At 44.4% G+C, this 20669-nt stretch overlaps 1 protein-coding gene across 1 annotated transcript in view; it reads left to right on the plus strand.

Moving 5' to 3' along the window:
* The first annotated feature begins 294 nt into the window (after positions 1 to 294).
* Positions 295 to 20669, plus strand: part of LOC115313602 — a 39224-nt gene continuing 18849 nt past the window's right edge. Inside the window, exons 1-5 of the mRNA XM_040209403.1 lie at positions 295 to 322; positions 650 to 730; positions 11503 to 11586; positions 15530 to 15577; positions 18065 to 18177. Coding sequence (XP_040065337.1) covers positions 295 to 322; positions 650 to 730; positions 11503 to 11586; positions 15530 to 15577; positions 18065 to 18177 — 354 coding nt within the window. The remainder of the gene's footprint in view (positions 323 to 649; positions 731 to 11502; positions 11587 to 15529; positions 15578 to 18064; positions 18178 to 20669) is intronic.

Consider the following 20669-nt stretch of genomic DNA (forward strand, 5'->3'; position numbering starts at 1 on the left):
CTTGATCTTATCAGCTCCTCTCAATTATGGTGACCTAAATTTTAGTCCCAAGTCGTTGCTTTTCTGCCTGTTGTGGCTTATCTGTCAACACTTTCAAATGGCATGGGATCAGTTCTCCTAGAAATGGTGCAATGCCCATCGCGTCCGCACTCTATCCCAGCCAGTGTTTCGCCCGGATAGCAAAACAAAAAAATTAGGAGATTTTGTCCGCGTCTGTGAAAAAACGGGTGAACTTTTGTCCGGTGATCTTCTGTCCGGTAAAGATTTTATCCCGTTTGCTTTTGTCCGGTTACCATGTTGTGCACCACTGTTCCAAGCGGTAGTTAGTGAAAGTGCAATAGTTGCTGGATCGCCCCTTCCAGCTCGGGGGCTAACTTCCGAGTAACTGCGGTAGCTTGAAGCGTCTAGGCATAAAGATGACGAGGCCCACGCACTTCTTTCATTCTTAACAGAAGCATTGTATTTATTGTTCTTGTTGACATTTAAACTGTATACTAACTTCAAGGGAGCATTCACCTTAAGCCCTTACGATTCATACTGAAGGCGGAAGTGCGTCACTGCTTCGATAACGCGCCGTACTAAGGCAAAGGGCACAAATTATGTACTGCCCAGGAAATATGTTGAAACGTGCATAGTCACGATTAAATAGCGGGAAAGCGTAGAAGCACCGCGTTAAATCCGAAGATATCCCCCCTACCCAACGCGGCTATGCTGGTGCGAAAAAATCCAGGTAAGAGAAAGAAAAATCTCGTTTTAACGTCGCTTACTCGTGCGAAAACTCAAAAATCCGGTTTTATAAAAAAAAAACTCTCTCTCTCTATATATATAGTGGAAGTCAAGGAGTTCAAATCCTGGCTCCGCCGTTTATTTTGATTTCCGGCGGGTTCGTAAAACTTCGATTCATTCGATCAAGAACGGTTCATTCATTTGCATACTTTCGATCATTTACTTTTTTCCATACCCGGTCATACTAATATATATATATATATATATATAGATAAAATACAGCTTGATCTTTTAGGTAGTTTAAAGAAGCTTTATTTGCTTTTCATTTCGCGTTTTTATGTTACGTAACTGGCGAACGACGAACCATGTGTAAGATAAAAAAAAAAAAATTATTCAACGCTCCAAACTGCTCCGAATTCTGCTCGTGTTGAGCCTCATCTAAATCTTCCTTTATTATTGAATCTTTGATTTCAATGCGAAATAAGTAATAATTGTGCTGTTTGTACGTTTATACAGCTGGAAGTTTGCCTGCCTCAATGGGCGAATTTGTCTCTCAGCTGTATAGATGAGAAATTTGGCCAGTGCAGTGCAACCGCAAACCCGGGGTCTTTAACGTGCGCCAAGCAGTACTGGTACACGACCGCTCGCCCGTACGATGCTCATCCAGATCAAAACGGGCAGGGGTGGGGACTGAACACGGGATCACTGGCTTCCGCAGAATGAGCTCTCGCTCTACGCCCTCCGAGCTTCGGTGCGCTAGCGCACTCGACCACCAATTCCTCGAAATACAGAACAATGCATATAAAATTTGTTCTCGTTTGATTTGTATCACAAAATGATGCTTTGAGAACTCTGAAGCCACGTGACTTATCCAATCTTTGGCGCGTTTCCGAAAATAACTGATCCACCCCTGATTCTCCTGGGGCAATGAATGCCAAATAAAAAAAGGAAGAAACTGTATAGGGTATTGAAATGACACCATGAAAGATTGTCTTAAAGAGTACTTGTAATTTACTTTGAAGCTATATTCTATTTAGAGTACTTTACATCGAGTACATTGCACTCGATGTACTTACTACTTTTCTTAAAGTACATCCCCGTACGGAGATGTCATATATGGTATATAGTACAAACAATTAGCGCGACTGGGGACGAACACAGGAAAGAAAGAGAAGACAGGACAGAGCGCTACTTACAACTGACGTTTTATGAGAGGAAAGAGGAAGACAAAGATACAAATAAGATTAAAATCACAAAAATAAGAAAAGAAAAAGAAAAAGAGTAGCTGTGAGAATGACGAGAGAAATTATTTACAAAAATCGACAAAATTATTTTAAAGTATTAAGTGACAAGATAGTGGAAAATTAAAATTAAATTAAGGCACAAGAATTGTTTGTACAATTGTGTTTGTAAAATTGTTTGTACAATGTTTAACCACCTAGGCCATCAAATTATTTTGCTACATGTCATATATGGCCCTGATATTGCCACGCGCGTCGGCGAGCGACCGCGTGCGTGGTCTAGCGGTTACCGCACTTGACTGTCCCGCGGAAAATCTACGTTCGATTCCAGTCGGTGGAATGTCCTTTTATTTATTCTTTCAACATTGCGTTCTCGTGAGTTCGAGAACATTCTCGACTGATCGAGTTCCAAATGTTCCAGTCGCCGAACGTTCTAGGCCGATGGTTCCAGAAGCCAACGCGCGTACATAAGGGGCTCTGAGTAGTGAGCGATCCGCAGTCAGTCTCGCCCCAGCGTTCGACTCTGCTTTTACGCCAACTTCGACGCCCGCGACGCTCTGCTGTTATCTTCTGTTTCCTTTTTATTTTTGGGCAGAAGTTCGCCCCATTAAACGTTTCAGTTTCTTCAGTTATTCCTTGCGTGTCACATCGTCATTCGTGACAATATATTTCATATATGGCCATATATGATAATATATGGAGTCAAATATGGCCATATGGCAGAATATATGTGAGCAAATACGGCCAGATATTGCCATATAAGCGGGCAAATACTGCCACATATGGCCATATAAGCGCGTCAGTACGGCCATATCTCGCCATATACGCGTCCAAATAGGGCAATATATCTCTGTATGAAAGGTAAAGGCACTGCCATATATAGCCCGTTCACGACATATATCTGTAAAAATATCCCTGATATTGATATAGGGGCCCGTTTCGGTCGCGCAAGCAAAAAGTCATATGCACACGCGAAGACACCAGTTGACTTATCTATGTTGCATGGCTCCCATGTAATTGGTTAACTATTGTTAACATCCTTAAAGTGAAGTTATTCCAGATATTTGGACCTATTAATCAATTGCGCATTTTGAAGATTGAAAGACAAATGAATTTTGGTTGTATGTTTTACCATAGCCTACTTTATACTGCTAATGCCTGCCCAATGGTTGGCTTCCCCATGCTTCGTCGTTGTTGCGCCTGCTTCACATATTTGCTACTAGAGGCGCCAAAATTCCATACAAAAATGCAGACGACACTTCTCCGCTGCCCGCTGCTACAGTCCACTGTGGCGCCATTTGTGAATTGGTTTTCATATGTATAAGAAGTCTTAACCTTTCGTTTAGTCTTGGTTTTGTTTCTATGACGAAATGTTACCAGACCTCTGGTGCTTGCCATAGCGACAACAGTAATTGACAATCCAAATTAAAGAGGAGACAGACAGGCTGGCGGACTTTCACGACGTTGAAACAGCAACCACTTAGCGTTTTTATTGCTTCTGGAGCAGGGCCGGAAAACATACGGCCAGCGGACCACATGCGGAAGTCAAGTGGTTTTTCTTAGCCGCGAACGAGCCTTCGCTGAACGAAAACCTGTGCACCCGTCGGAAACGCTCTGACCGGTGACCTTGACGTATATTTTATATATAAATATATATTTTTTTGTTTTCTTAATTTTCTGAGCCCACAGTTTCTTGATGTTCTTGACTGGTTTCTTCTGGTTTGCGCTGGTTTTCATGAATGCAGTTCTAGAGCTTTAATGATTTCCTAGATAGTGGGTTGTTGAAGAAGATCTTCTTGAGGTCATGGTTGTCAGTCACGGATGCAGAGTAGTTTGTGAAGATTGGCCTCAAATACTTAGTACACAGAATTTGCAGGAAATCTTTGTAATGGTTGACATCTTTATCTGCCTTTGCGCATTTCAGAGCCCCATGGTGCATAAGTGTATCTACCGCAGTCTCAACAGCTGCATGCAAAGGCTTTTTCAGCATATTCGTTTTTTTCCGTAAAACCTCTACGAAGCTCTTTCAGCGCAAACAGCGCCCTCACTAGCTTCTCTGATCGATAGTACAGTCCTCCCCTGTCCTGGTGCCTGATGAGGGAATCACTGCGAGCCGTAGAAGCCTGCTTAATGACCAGTAGGAAGCAGTCACTGCAGTTGACATGTTCCTTCACCACCCGTGCCAAATGTCCACCTACCATAGAGATGGCCGATATCTCAGGGGTGGGGAAGAAGTAGTGTGTTCGCATCAAGTCAGCTTCGAGGACAGCCGCTGCTTCTTTGGGAAAGCAATTGCTTCGTCCTGTCCTGCGCTCTTGTTTGCAGTTAGAGGGAGTGCTTGACAGCTCGACGAGTGCGCCACGTTGCTGTCCTTGGTGGCAGAGATTATCCCTGACTTCAATACCCTCTCCAGGCTAGAAATGGCAGCCCTCATGTCCATCTGGTCGTTGCTGCGAGCAGGCCTTCGAAGCCATCCGAAGAACGATTCTATGGGGTCAGAAGAGAATTTACGAGACAAGACGAACCTGAAGTTCTGTTCCGTCAGGAGGTGGCGGATGCAGTCCGCATTGGAGGCAGTAGTCATCAGCAAGCCTCGGAAGGTTTCACGCGTGAGGGAGTTTTTTCCGCAACTTCGTGACTCCATATTTTGCAGGTACTTTACGGATGTTGTTTCGAGCAAGGTAAGGCGGTTATCGTCTACAGAATTGAATGGTTTGCTGTAGGAAAGGATATGTTGTGTGCAGTTCCTCACATCCATTAAGAGGAACCACTTGTGAACATTCTTCATACATTCCACCGTGGATCCAACACTTCCATAAGATACGCGACATGTGTGGCCTGCTCGCTGTCGCATAAACTGCAATGCTGCTGTCACCGGCGGTGAGAGGACCTGTACTGCCCTTTGCACGTTCATCTTCTCCAGGTTGCTAGGGAAGACATGCTTCCTCGACAGAAAACGAACTGGCTTTAAAACACTGTTGCTTTGGAGCTTGTACAAGTTCTTTAGGTGAACGGAGCTCACTTCCCCAGCACATCCGAGGTCTCTTGCAAGAAACTGCGAACGAACATTCAGATGGCACTAAGAAACGCTGAAAATAGCTTTCCGAAGCCGTCGTTGGGGTGCTCGATGCAGTGCGTGAGATGTCCACCACTAAGGGTCTGCATTGCGAGGACGTTTACCCTGGGATTGTCAGTCACAATGCGGGAAACAATAAACCCGACGGCCTCTACCTCTCTGATAAAGAATTTTATCATGCTGGACAGCAACAACTTTTCACAGTTCTTAGTGAAGAAATACCCCACGGGTATACGTAACCGTACTGTGAGACAGCTGAGCACAAAGCATAGTAGGGAATGGCAAGCACGTGCTCGCTGCATTTGTTGACTGTGACACCGTCAAAGCCTTGCCCGAGATTCACCTCACCGACGAAAGCATCCCTCTGCTTCTGGTATTGTAGCCTTTGTTTTATGCGCATTTCGTCAGCAACCAGAGAGCATACTCTAGACTGTTGTACAGCCAGGTTCTGTGCTTCAACCTTGAATCTCTCTCGGACTAAGGGCGTAAACCCCACCTCACCGCTCATCCCTCCAATGTAGCGCTGCAGTGTACTGCGTCCTGGCAATTGGAGCAGGCCTTCACCCCTCATGTACTCGTACGCCTTGGTGGAAAGGTTCCTGAGAATCACAGCATGTCGTACTGTTGTTTCAGACCATGTCGGTCTCTTCTTATTGAATTTGGGGACCTGGGCCCGTTTGCTCGAAGCGCTAACCGCGGCTATAGCTAGCCGCAGTACGTAGGAGAGGGATTTTGAGATCACGTGACCAGCAGAGTAAGGACGGCGGGGAAACATGGCGGTGCCCCGGTGAGCGAGCGCCGCTCGGTTTGGAACTAGTATGTCGTAGTACCTGCAATATCGGGCGCGCTAGTCAGCAACGAATGGGGCAGGGGCTTTCGCTTTGCCTTACCTCACTTAAATCGCAAGGCATGAGCAATGACTTCGCCGCATTGTTTAGATAGTCTTTTCATTCTGGCCAGGCCCGGGGGGGGGGGGGGGGGGGGGGGGGGAGGGGTCATTAACATGCATGACGAAGTAGTGATCACACGAACGCACTGTTTAACGACACTCATCCAGTTCGAAACGGCCAGAGGCAGGCAGGTGGTTGAGGCCCAGAAAAACCTTGAAGCGATCTGGCAAACTGCCTCCCTACCCCCTTGCACACTGGTAGTAATCCGATCGAACGCCGCCCGAGTGACGCTGGCATATAGTAAGTTTAGTTTGTACATGATGCGAAATCCTGAGACTGGGAATGAAATTTGAAAGAAAAAGCGTAAGAAGACAGAAAAAAAGGGGACAAGACAACGTCTCAAACTCAGCTCAGGACAACGTCTCAAACTCAACTCAGCTAAGTTCGAAACGTTGTCCTGTCCCCTTTTTTCTTCCTTCTTATACTATTTCTTTCGAATTTGATTCAAAGTCTCAGGATTTTGCATCATGATAAACATATACCAGCTCGCCTGCACCTTGACGATTTTTTAGTTTGTAATTGCTTTGGAGGTTTATTTTTCGGGACGGAAGAAACGCCGAGCCAAGAGCACTCCTCGACCTCAAAAGTTGAGGTCGAGGAGTGTTCTACCAGACCAGTGGCGTCGGAAGAGGAAAAACGGGGGAAAGGGGGGGGGGGGGGAGACTCTATTTCCCCCCCTCCGGTATTTCGGACTGTTAAAGAATACCCGAAATTATTTATGCATATGTACAGCTACCGTCGCTATTCACTGCATAAAAGATCGCGTAGATGGTCATTGTTAGAAACTCGTTGTCAGGAGGCACTACTCGTCACATGCTCGGTGGTTCGGAAGTTCAAAGCTATGTCTTTTCGACCTAAATAACTGTGCCATTCGTAAAAAAATAATAAATAAATAAACAGAACAATAAATGCAAAAATAAAAAGCTGAACTCGCCGGAAGTGTTGTATTCCTGCATATTCAGAGGCCTAGAACTACGAAACAAGTTTCTCCTACCAAAATATGTACGGGCTAAAGGAAACCCGTCCCAGAAACGTGAAATGAGAAAAAACAAAGTAATAATGCTTTTTTAATTTTTTATATGCCGTGCTGAACTTGAAAAATTTTAGAAATCTTCCCCCTTGAGGTCATTTATTCCTCAACGTGAAAAAAAAACAATAAATACATTACTTTGTATACTGCAGATGGCAATGATATGTACTGTCTGTGGTGTTAATTTGAATGTGATACCTCAAACAATTTAGACGAAAAAAAATTACCAAGTTTAGGGCAAAATTGTTTGGATATTTCTTCGAAACTCGCCTTGAACAACAATAATCATATCTTCAGACGACACTTACCGAGGCTATCTATAGATCATTCTTAAAAAGTTTAACATCTCCACCAGAAATAGCTTAGTCTATAGCGCGCTTCAAATATGGCACAAACGACAATTGTAAAAAACGCGTCGTCTTTCTAGCTTCTTTGGGAACCTATTTCTTTAAAACCAAACATCCCAGTTGATTGAAATAAACGGCATTGTCTTCCGTAAGGAATGCGGCACCGCATGTAAAAATTCGAAAAAAAAAAAACAAAAAAAAAAAAACACGAATGTACGTCACTGCTTGAATCTAAATGAAACTGCCCGCCGGTCTTTCAAAGTTCGACTAACTTCGAACTTTTACCTTGAAAGTTCGAAGTTCGTCGAACTTTTGACTTTGCAGGAATCGATGTTCGACAATTTTCGAATTCCTTAGATTAATAAGTTCGAAAGTTCGAAAATTAACGAATTTGTTAGCGTAGGAAGGTCGAAAGTTCGAAAAGCTTCGAACTTTTTAGTGCAAGAAATTCGGAAGTTAAAAAATCTTCGATTTTTTAGTCTATCAAATTCGAAAGTTCGACAAGCATCGAATTTTGCAGCGTAATAAGTTCGAAACTTCGAAAAGCGTCGAACTTCTTAGTTTAAGAAGTTCGAAAATTCGACTTCCGTCGAATTTGTCGATAGGGAAAGGTCGAAAATTCGAAAATCTTTCAAACCTTTCGAACCGCTCGAATCGATCATCGAACCTTCGGTTCGAAAAATGTTCGCAGCATCCCTAGTTTTTGGTCCTACAAATGCTGTCTGGTCTCTGCCAGAAAATGAACAAAAAACAGATGACGGTGCAAAAAGAAACACTCAGAACAGTTCATAGATTGCGCCTCCTCGGTGTGCATGAAATTTCCATGACATGCGGTGATGCGTACGTAGGCCAAACGGGCTGGCGCGTCAGTGACAGTGCAGGAGAGAACGCGCTGTTAGTAAGTGCCAGTGCAGGAGAGAACGCGCTGTTAGTAGTTAGTAAGAATAGCCCAATTGCCCCTCGGGCAATTGGGCTATTCTTTGCGATGAATTTCCTTGCGCTCCTCTAGTGAAAAAAAAAGAAAAGAAAACTGTGGGTAGTTGAGAAACAAGATCTCGAACTCATTCAACATCAGAATGCAAGGAGGTGACAATTGCATAAGTGCCCCAACAGTTCATTTAACATGTCAAAAGTTTGCATTTCTGCTTGAGAAGCCCGATTCGATGTATAAATAGTTCGTATTGTTTCAATAAAAATTCAATTAAAAGTAGCGCTTGTGTTGGGTCTCTTACTTTACGTCCTTGTCTTAGAACGCCTTTGTAAAAAAAAAAAAAAAAAATGTTATCGAGTTTGCAGCTATAAGACGTTTGCAGGTACCGGGCCTCTGGGCGCCGCCATCTTGCTTCTGGTGTGGGAAGATCGTCTGATAGTCGGGCAAGGCGTACCCACTGTTTTCAGACTGGCGACCGAAACAAAGGATTCTTCATGCACGGTGGCTGCAGACAGGTTCTAGAAGCGGGGCTGCTCAAAAACACCTATAATCACGCGAAGGGAGATACTGCACTCACTCTTTCCCATTAGAGCGCATTACCGGAAGTCAACTTCAAGCTGGCCGCACTCTGCGCTGATTTGAAACCGCGCACTAGCGCCAGTTGGACCTCTATGGGGAGCGCAAGATCGACTGCATCTTGCTAGGTGTTGCGAGGATGCCGGAACGTAAAAAGCTCATTGGCTGATTGAAAAAAAAAAATTAGTAGGTAGACTTTAAGGCATTTAGCACTAAGGTCTACCCACTAGCCTTTCAATCAAAGCCAATCAGAGGTTGGTGTCATTCTGACGTCACGGTAACTCCTGCGCAGAAACACGACTTTCTCTCCGCATAGCGAATACATTAAGACAACTCTATGAAGCGGACACTACCAATATCATCTATTCGCCTCGAGACCCAGACTGGATTTAGGGGAAGCGTGCTCTCGTTTACCCATTCTTCTCTACGAAACACGTGGTGATTACCTCTGACCACGAAGTGGGAGGAGACAAAGCATCCGCACTAACGGCACAGAGCAGGGGCAAGGGTCCAGAGCACGCGCTCATAGCAGTTGATTCGAGTGCGCAAGCGCTGGATTGCCGCCTCCCATGGCTTCGGCCTCGGGTGCGCAGCGTTCGTTTTGCTCCGAGTAATTGTAAAACAAAGCGTAGTTCTGATTTTCACCCCATGAGCCGTGCCGATCGAATCTCGAGGCGAATACTTGTTTTCACCTGAAGAAAAAAGGAAGTACTGCGCACTGTTCATACGCCGCGCGAAGTAGTTCCTATACGATTTTGTTGTCTGAGGGAGACGCGATGCTTTTGACGTTGAAAACCTGTACGGCTTGATAGGATATCAGCAATCTAATCTGCACTGCACCTACATACATCTTAATTCCGTACATAAAAAGGAAAACTAGTAATGTTCTGCGAAGAGCCGGCCTTTTTCTTTTTTACTAAGGTTCTTGAAGTGGAAACGAATATTGGGCAGGAGATCAGAGTGTGGCAGTTCAAGCGGAAAACTTTAAAACTACAGTGATGGGGACAACAGATAACACTAGGGAGTTTTCGTAGACAGCGTCTCCCCCCTCCGCTAAGCCCTCCGCAACGAAGAAGCAGCTACTGTGCATGCGCACCCATGGCCTTGACTGTAGAGTTCCGGGAATCGTAACGGGTTGCGGAGAGCCGTTGCGGGACGGCGAAAACGATCTACGAAAACTCCCTATTGACTCAACGCTCGACCGATATAACCGAACGTCCCGTCAGCGTTCGGCTGGAGATCGTGTGCTCCTGTCGCCCGAGGCAGAGGACGATCTCTTTTGTTACCACTCCAGGCTGCATGAACAATGCAGCATGGCCAGCTCAGCACAAAAGCCAAATTTGGGTCAAGCTCCCATTCTTTGACGACTGCTTTCGGGAGAGATCGGGCACTAAGAGGCTGTGTTCAAAATCTTATGGCAAATTCCACAGGGCGTGTTGGAGCACGCCGGGATCAGTTGACCAGATCCGGAATGGAGCACACGATCCGAACGGGGTCGCGTCGACTACGGATCCCCGGTGGAACATGACCACTGCTCCGGGATCGGCGGATGCTTCCCGTCATTGAACTGCTCGGGAAACCCCTTTCCGCAGCCGCCGCGGTCGTTTCGAAGACGTTTTCGCAATCGCGGCGCTAACACCTGTTCGACGCACAGGCGGCAGGAATGGCTCAGGAGCTTCTAGCAAAGATTGTCGGAATGCCCGTAGCACGGCAAAACCTTCTCTTCTCCTTTCGAGAAAACGAACCCGCTGTCAAGCCAAGGGGTAAGCAAGGGGCCATTACGAATTCTTCTGAGGTGAGATGGGTCACTCATGGGCGAGATCAGGCGAGATGCCCCGCGAGAAAGGAAGTCACGTGTGTGCGCCGAGGGCTGGCCCGGCTGGCTTCCGGTTGAATCCGCCGAAATCGTGGAAGCGACTTTTCTCGGATCCAGATCAAGATTTGGAGCGGGAGCTAATCCAAAACGATCAGTGGAACACGTCCGTCTCGATCCCGATCGCCCAGTGAAAAAGGCTCACTCCAGAAAAGTCGATCCCGGCGCGTTCCAAAACGACCTGTGGAATTCGCCATTACACAAATGGACCCAACCCTGGAGTAAGATGAAGTAAATATTGGAATACGGCCACAATAAACTTCACTTCGTTTATTGATAGTCTTTTTTTTTTACGTTACACAGTTACTGTGCCCGCCCTTTATTGAAAAAGGTGACGTGACGTAAACATGATGACATGGACATGCCCACAATGCCTGTGGGCATGCCCAAAGGCCTTGTGTTGGGTAAACACCGAAATGTGGGGATAACAAACGGGTACCTCGTCAATAGTAGACGAGGCATTCTCATGACGTCATCGTTTGTGGATCTCCGACCCTCCGGAAGCGGCGATTGCACTCTCGATGAGAGCTGCCGCAAAGTGGTAGACGCCTCCTTCTTGGTGTCACCTCTTGTTAGCGTCGCGCTTGCTGTGAGGCGTTGCATGCTTAACGCCCTGTCGACGTTGCTGACGCAGGCTATGTGGCGATGCTTGGATCCAGTAGCGATGACGCCTGGAAGGGAGAGAACTATGCAGGTTTTATCTTCTAGGTGGCGTTTGACTAATGTGTGAACGTATATTCTTTCGGGACCAGGCATATATCTTTCGTCGCTATGGAGCTCTCGACCGCCGCTGCTGCTGCTGCTGTTAATTTTTCTCCCGAGGATTCCAAACGCAGGTGAGTGGTGTATTTCGGTGGACGTTTCTTCCTTAAATCAGGTTTATCATATTTGTTTGCTCCGTCGACTATACTCGTTTAAAAATTGAAAGTTTATGCTGTGCAAAATATATTACTATACTCCGTTTCACCTTATGCTGTACCGCAGAGAAGGCTAGAAGCGTGAGCTCATAGCGTTGGGAGCTGTTCTTAACGCACGAGAGCTTGTGCCGCCGAGATATTCCCTAGAGCAAGGAGCTCGCGCTTGTAGCCTTTCCTGCGGTACACCATAAGGTGAAACAGAGTATAATACTTTCTTTTTCTTCAAGATCCTTCGTCATAACGACACATAAGAAATTTCGTCAATGACATTGTGTTAATGATGAATTTTATATAATACAAGCTTCTTTTGGGAGCTAGAATAATAAAACCCGCATTCGCAAAGTACACTCTAACAAAAAATCAGGTGGTAAAAGAACTCTTAGAGGTTCTTTGGCTTGTTCACATTTTGCACCATAAAAAGTTATTTTACGTACCCCCTAAAGGGTCCTTTGTAAAGAACCTATGAGGGTTTTTTTAAGCTTCTTTTATGATGCGAAAAAGCTCTTCATCGCCCAGTTGACTTTTAACTTTTTTACTGCGCGAGGTGACGATAGTGCTCTAGGCGAAACCGTTCTTCACAAACTGAAAGACTTCTTAATGCGTCAAAAACGAGCATTTTTTTAATATAGGTTATGTATTAGAATGTTTTATCGGCGGATTATGCGCCGCGAGAGAACTATCGATTTCTCCGGAAAATACGATGCTTGTGGCAAAAAGCTCTTCGTGATTTTTACAACCGAAGACTCTCGGGAACTTCAGCGTGTTTACTGCCCAGCGAAGCACTCTGGGACGACTACTTGTAGGTTTGTTTTTGAGTATTTTCGTCAATGAGGAGCCCGACTAGTACCACGCCCCGGCATCTCAAGGAGCCAGGCTTTTTACCACTGATACCTTCTGCCATGGAAGAACAAGATAATGTTCCCAGACTACAGAATTCATTCAGTCCGCTTTGCGGAAGTCGATCCCGTAAAATCCAGTTCTGATTGGCTGGTTTAGCCTGCGGCGAAAGTTATCAGTCAGCCAATTTCTAGATGAGCCCAAAACAACATAAGACGTTTATAAATTGTGCTAGGATCATGTGACGGGCTCGTTGGTTGTACATTACAGAATTAAAAGTAGCGCTAAAGATGAGGACAAGTGGAAGACACAGACACGGACAGGCTCTGACTCACAACTGATATTTAGTGAAGAATGAAAGGAAGCTAAATCAGAAGTGCCAGGACATATACGAAATCAAAAGGAAGACTAACCAAAATAAAAGAAAGCAACAATTATTCTTGGCTTGAAAATTAAGAAATAAGAAAAAAGCGCGGTGAAAAATTAAAAATTTCCAGTAAAAATTATAATGAAAACCTACTCCAAGTAAATTAAAGAAAGAAAAAGAAGGAGGAAGAAGAGGACTCTGAAAATTAATCCAGGTAAACGAAATTCTCACACAAAATATTGTAAGTAGCGCAATTCCTTCGCCGATCAGGCTACCGACGGTGCACTGTGGCATGGATCCTCTTCAGCTGCTATGATTTGGGCCTCATAAATTTCTCTTGTTCTTTGATCACTGAACTTCCTCAAGATTTTTGTTTTCCGATGGTGTAGGGGAGTACACTTGCAATCTCGTACGTGTGGTGCTTTCTGCACCTGATAAGTTAAAAAGGCTGTGTCCGAAAATCAATTATCAACGTGACAAACAGGACAAATGCGATGTCAAGCATGCAAACAAGTTTGTGAACTGCCTTAGGGGCCTAGTATACGAGATTTTATTCTCGTGTGGGAAGGTGTACGTGGGTCAGACTGGGGCCGGTGTGTGAACATGAGATTGAGACAGCATGGACTGTCTCTCAAGTCTTCATCTTGCTCTACACGTACGAGATTGCAAGTGTCCTCCCCTATTCCATCGAACAAAAATCCTAAGGAAGTTCAGTGATCAAAGAACAAGAGAAATTTATGAGGCTCAAGTCATAGCAGCTGAAGGGGATACACGCATCAGTGCACCGTCGGTAGCCTTATCGGCGAAAGAACTGCACTACTTACAATATTTTGTGTGTGAGCCTCGTTTTTCTTTCTTTCATTAACTTGGAGTAGGTTTTCATTATAATTTTTTAGTGTAAATTTTTAATTTTTTACCGCGCTTTTTTTCTTATTTCTTAATTTTGAAGTCCAAAAAATAATTGTTGCTTTCTCTCGTTTTGGTTAGTCTTTTTATTCCGTCTATGTCCTTGCACTTCTGCCTTTATCTTCCTATTATTCTTCACTAATTATCAGTTGTGAGTCAGCGCCTGTCCGTGTCTTCCACTTTGTTGTGTCTACAAGCTGATCCTGGCTGCTAGTGGACGAGGACGAAGAAGGGGGAATACGAACGGAGCACGAGATGGAACAGTTGGTTTTTCCGTCCTGTCTTACCCAGTCGCTCGTATTAAAAACACAACACACTTGTCCTCGTCTTTAGCGCTAATTTTAATTTTGTGACGTTTATAAAACGGTTTTGCGTAACCACGGGTACGGCACGTACGCGCAGGTGGGAGCTCTGGGCATCGATGAGTTGGAAGGGAAGTGCATTGACTTTTCTCTAGATCTGTTATAGTATCAAGAAGCCGCTAGTCTGGTTCGCCTATAAGGAGACTGCCGGTTCCTTTGCTTGCTCCGGTGGCGTTGGCGCTGCGCGTTTCAAACTCTGTAGGTTTGAGACGCTAAGCCTAACACTCGACTTCGATCTGTTTCGAAGCGAGAAAGAAAGACGGGACAGCGAGGAGCAGGTCACACCACTCGGAACGAAAGAAAGAACTTTAATCATACTAAGATATTGAGGTGGGCTAGTTGGATATGATTGATATAAAAATTAAATAGCGCAAAGGTTAGACAAAGGACAAAGGATAGAACATGTATACAGGACAAGCGCTTGTCCTGTCTACATGTTCTGTCCCTTGTCTTTTGTCTAACCTTTGCGCTATTTAATTTTGGAAAAAAAAGCAAAAAAAAAAAAAAAAAGCACATTAATACTTATATAAAAAAAAAACAGTGTCGCCAAGGGCCAGGAAAGCAGGTTTAAGAGCTCGTACGGTAACGAACGCTATACTGTACGAGCTTTGCAAACTGTTGCGCCGCGACTCGGTTCTGAAACGAAGCTTAGGAGTTCCGGTGGCCTGGGAACATTCAGTGAGACTATAACATGCCGCAACCACGTGATTTGTTAAAGTGCGCTAAACTCCGTCAAAATTTCGATAGTCACCGATTTGCCTTAAAATTAGTTCGACGTATGAAACGACACCGAACTAGTAAGCCCGTGCGCCTGTGTTTGTCTTCTATCTTGTGTACGTCTTTTTTTAGCGCTTTTAACCATGGTTCAATACAGTCAACACCAACTAGCCCAACAACAAGTTCTTTTATAGAAAACACACACAAACAGTACTATATTAAATTTTTTTTCGCGACCTTATTGAATTTTTAATTTTGATCTGAGAGGCCGAGGGCTCTACTGGCAACACTGAAAACATTCCAACGTTCCACTAATATCGAAAACTCGAACGTCGACCCCTTCATTGCGTATACACTCTTGAGTTGGAACCGAGAGATATATTTGTTGATTAGTTGTGCTCTTTTGGGAAATTGTATTTGTTTTTTTTTTCAGATAGATGATTAACAATAATATGTTTCATTTCTACCAGCAAGTGTTTATTGCCTATCCACAATAAATATAATATATAATGCAAATATATTAAAAACGGCTGATTTTTTTTTACCTTGGTGTTATATTGTTTTGCGGATGACAGTGAATTGAGAACGAAAGGAGGGAGCTCTTACTGTGTGTTTTGTTTTTGTGCTGACGCAAAACAAAATAATTTCAAATGTATTTTCTTATTATTTCCAGAGATGTGTCAAAGCCACACTCCACCAGTACCTACGAAGCCCCCCTCAGGTAGATTACTAAGGTTGAAGCCTGGGTGTCCGTCCGTCTTTACCCTGTCCGTTGTCTTTTGCGCTGTTTTAACCTTTTAGGTATATTAGTTTTGACACTGGCTTCATGACATTCGCAACTTAACGGTCGCGAACGTGGGCGGACTTGATATATTTAGAGACTATATAGGTTTTCTTTTCCCCTTAAAGGGGCACTGACAGCCCAAAGGGCTTATTTTGTTTTTATTGTCTAAAACGATGCAGGGTGACACGCACGACATGGACACGCAAAAAAGAAAAAAAAAAAAAAGAAATACCACAACGCAAAACAACAACAACAACAACAAAAAAAATTTTTTTACGCGCCTGCGCGCTTTTTTATTTTTTGGTTTTTTCTCTCCCGCTCACCTTCTCGCTTCTTTTGATTTGTGACGTCAAATATCATGAAATCTAGAAGCTTTGCAAGCGACATTTTTATTACATTTAATAACGACATTCGTAAAATATTTTTTTTTTTATTTTATGCAATTCCGAAGGCCCTTCTTTTTTAAATCCCGAAAATCGGAGTCTGGAGTGATGTCGCCTCCTGGCTTTCTCTCCTCCCTCGGAAAACATGGCTCACCATTTAAAAAAGAAATGGCGGCATGGTACGTGACGCGCGGAGGTTGTCTGCGGGGCGCAAGCGACACTTCGAGCGGCGGTGGTTCGAGAGAAACTCGATTCGTAGGACAGCTCAATATTTGAAGTGAACGCACAGGCATCGCGCGGGAACTTCAAATTCGGCGTTTGGAAATTGCATTTTTTTTTACTTCACAAATACTGAATTCCCAAGTTTCGAATATTGAGGGCAATGTCCAGGTATTTCTTTTCAATTGTTTCGTGTAATAATGATCAAAAAAGATTTTGACGTGTCAGTGCCTTTTTAAATCTTGGTGAGTCAGGTGTTCGTAATATTTAAGACATATACGCTTGTTTTGTGTTAACAAACACGAGCCGTCTCTTGCATCCAGAGAGCCTTCCGGTTGCTTCGTTCTGGCAGACAATCCCCGAGCATATGTTTATGCTAGGAAGCATGTTGTAAGGCTCAAAAAACAACGGGCACAAGAAAGAAGACACACAGACAGACATTCCTTGTGTCCGCTGTTTTTACGCCTTACACCATGCTTCCTAACATTCACCAACTAGCCCAGTTGCGAGTTCTACATATGTTTATGCCACGTTTGGTAGGACGCTGAACTGCCACAGAAACGACGAAGTTGAAAGTTTAGCAACTTTCTTCTGCTATACTGCTATTCAACACGTAATAGATGACCACTCGAGGCGGGAAAACAACTGGAACGCTGCCCTGCCATTTTCATTCTATAAGTGACAACACGAAATATGCGGGTAAGATTCTGCAAACTCACCGGAACCCGCTGGAATCCATGTTGGAGGCATTCGTCACTGTTATGCTATATGTTGCGTGCTCTTTGGGGCCGTGTTCGCTCTGTGGTTTGTCCGATTATTGTAGGTTTAAAATGGTCAGTTGCGCCGTATTTAGCTGTTCCAGGCGTAAAAGTAGGCGACGAAATCTTGCTATGGCCAGAAGTGTTCGTCGACGCTCGAGGAATTCGTTCGCCGGCGTCATGAATGGCTCCGACGAATACGCCGGCTCAATTTCGACAGGAAAGCTTCACGCCAACTAAGTGTATGTGGACTGCACTTCGTGCTAGGTGAGGAACCTCTTTGCGATCGACTAGGACAAATAGAGCAGACGAAATCTCTTGTGCGGCAGTACCCATCTTCATCTGTGTAGCCAGCCGAAAAACTTGAGGGCTGGCTACAGTGCTGAAAAGTTTTGCACAATATCCCTCAATGAGTTCACGTTTAAAGCGGCACTAATTTTTGTTGTCGGTCACCGCAAATAATAAGCAAATAACGTTTTGTTTTTGTCTTTGGTTTTACGGTTTTACGACAGTTTTGCGAGACGTTCAAGTGCCGAGCGACGGCACTCCACGCGCGCATTCAAGTGCCGTGCGAGGATGTTAAACTCAAGTCACGCTTATTCTGACCTGTGTTCCATCGGCTGCTCGCCACCAATCTGTTTGAGCTTCAAACGCGAGCGAGGCAAACGCCAGATCTCTACGGCACTATTGCTGCCGCATTAAGATGCTGAATGGCTCCAACATGGCGTCCAGGCAAAGATTATAGACGACAGTGTTGGTTTCGGTTTCGTGGTAACTTACTCGGCGTTACTAAACAATGCGGAGCGCAAGTTTGTCTGCTTCTTTTGCAAAGGTTCTGGTGACGTCAGAACGCCCAGCTCTGATCGGCTCTGATTGGAAGATAGTGGGTACACCTCAAGGCAGCTGGCTTTGATGTCTACCCACTATTGTTCCAATCGGAACTAATCATAGCTCTGCGTTCTCACGTCTCCGCAACCCCTCGGCAAGAGGCAGACGAACTTGCGCTCCGTGTAGTATTGCATCGGTACCGACCAAGTTAACAAATACTTCCTGTTTCTGTGCAGTTCTTTCGCAGACGCGTCACGTTAACTTATATCTCCTGTCGGACAACTCACACTGCAAATTGTTTAAGGATATCGGAGATCAGCAACTTTACATGAAGGTTCTGACAAACGGAGTAAGTAAAAAAAAGCATTAACCCGCAGTAAGAAATACAACAACGTGCACGAAAGTGCATTTTGTTGTATTTTCAGTGATAGCCACTGATAGTACCTGTGACCTTTAGTCACTGATTATAAATTGTATTTTTTAATGCCCCCGTTAATCTCACGAACAGCCACTGGAAATGAAAAGGACAGGAGTTTATTTTATTTTAGATTTTCCGCCTGTTTTTTTCTCTGCTTTAGGGAGGTGTCAAAATCAACGCTCATTAGGCTATTTACAAAATGCCAAAACTGCATGCTTAGATTATGCTGCCCGCTGAAGTGTTAAATAGCTTCACATTTATGGACTTTTGATTTGGTCAATATGTTCATGCAGGCTTCGTCGCTTTCTGGGATTGTTTGTTTTGTTCTTGAAGACCGCAGAGATTTCCTCTAGGCATTGCCTTTTTTTAACTTTAGAGACAGCGCAATATCTGAAAGTTTGTGCACTTGCCTGGCATTGGATTCAGAAAGAATCTATGGAGTCGAAGAGAATTAAGGAGACACATTCCTGCAAAGAGACGTCCCGTTTTGAACGTGGCAGTTTCGTTTTAGGGGTACGTTTCTGCTGTCTGATAGTTGCTGTTTCTCAGTGAAGCTTGACGTCACGTATTTCTGTGAACTTGCGCGTAGAGTTTCGAAATGAGTTCTATGCGAATGGAAGAAATCTTAAAGATTTCATAATACGCGTTCGAATAATAAACATACTATAAAAATGTTTCTTCTTGTAGAGTTAATTTAGACCTCTATCTGGTGTTCCATCTGTCAACACGTTCTCTTCGCACAAGCGTTTGTTGGGGGCACTTTTCTATGTTAGTCTATTTGTATAAAAATTAAGAAAAATATGCTTCTGTACGCAACTAAAAGAAAATATTTGTAACCATGTGCGTTTGTAGAGTGAACTAAGTGGTATCAGAGCTTGCTTTTCTTTTTTACGGCACCGCTCCCGGTCTCCCCCCCCCCCCCCCCCTTCGCCCCCGGTCCCGTTTTGTACGCCGCAAATTGTGGTCACCCTACCCAAGTAGCACAAAGTGGCCTCTGAAATGGGGCCCACAGGCCCCATTTCAGCAACCAACCTGGGATTTCCTGACGAAACCTGCAGCGTGCCCTCGAAAAAAAAAAAAAATGCACTGTACCGCCCCCCCACCCCCACCCCCCCCTTCTCAGTGAAATGCTAGCAGTCGGGCCAGAAAAAAAAAAAAAGTTTCGGAAAGAACCGTTATTTTATTCGAAATTTATAATTTTTTTTTTTTTAATTTTAATGGGAAAATGGGGTCAGATTCCCTTAGTTCGTGCCATTCATCCCCATGTTTTCGTGAGTTTCGACAATTGAAACTTTCTCATTGAGAGGTTTTGAAAATGATTTATAAATATTGAAGGCTACACTTTGGCGGAGATATTTAGCGTTCGGCTATGTGGAATTTATTTTTCAATAAAAAAAATCAAACAGTAGCGTTTCTTTGTGGACATCCTGGACATCCTGGACATGGTCAGCCTACACGCGGCGCGCAGGTCGCCTCATTCCGCCTCATTTGATTCTTATCCGGGCGATATGTATCGCAGCTGCAGCTCAAGCTGGGGTTGCACACACTTTCCCGGCCTGAATACAATGAGACTTCATTGCCGTTTTATAAATATGCGCGTCTTGTTAGATGAACGGAACTTCTTAAAAAGATAAGATAAATTACTCATTCCACGTGTATGAAATGAAACAAAAAACAGTGCACATTTTCATATAATTTCTATGTACCAAATACCGAACACCACCCCCCCCCCCCCCCCAAAAAAAAAAAAGTAAAGAAATAGGCCTGGTAATTGGAATACATTGCCAGCATGAACCGGCTGCGGACTCCGACATTTTAGAAAAGATATACCGCGAGCCGACGAACGTGTTTGGATTTCACCTAGTATTAGTAATTGTGTTGTGTGTATGTTTATACAAGCGGAAGTTAAACAGCCCCAAAGGCAAACTTGTCTTTCAGCTGTAGATCAGCAATTTAGCTAGTGCGGTACAACCGCTAGCCTGGGGTCTTTAACGTGCTCACGCAGTAGTGATACACGACCGCACGCCGGTACGATGCTCATCCAGATCGAAACGGGCAGGGCTGGGGATTGAGCCCAGGATCCCTGGATTCTGCAGCGCGAGCTTTCGCTCTACGTGCTCCGAGCTGGTGTATGGAAATCATCTTCAAACTAAACTCTCCGACAACAAAATTCCATGCCATGAAGGCTTCCCTCTTTCCAGCTGAGTAGCAAGATTTGTATGTCAAAAAGGTTTACAATCCCAAAATGTCTCTCTCTCTCTCTCACGGTTTAAGTTACATTCGTCGGTAATTTCGTATCACGCTGAACAGAAATTTACGTTACATCTCCACAACGTCCACTCGGTTCGGCATGACCTTGTGTAACCCAGGTGGGACCCACGGGGGCGTGGCACGCCCACGTGACACGAACGTAGGTTTCAAAG

The sequence above is a fragment of the Ixodes scapularis genome, unplaced genomic scaffold, assembly GCF_016920785.2.
Source record: "Ixodes scapularis isolate PalLabHiFi unplaced genomic scaffold, ASM1692078v2 PGA_scaffold4__175_contigs__length_147842914, whole genome shotgun sequence".
Lineage (NCBI taxonomy): Eukaryota > Metazoa > Arthropoda > Arachnida > Ixodida > Ixodidae > Ixodes > Ixodes scapularis.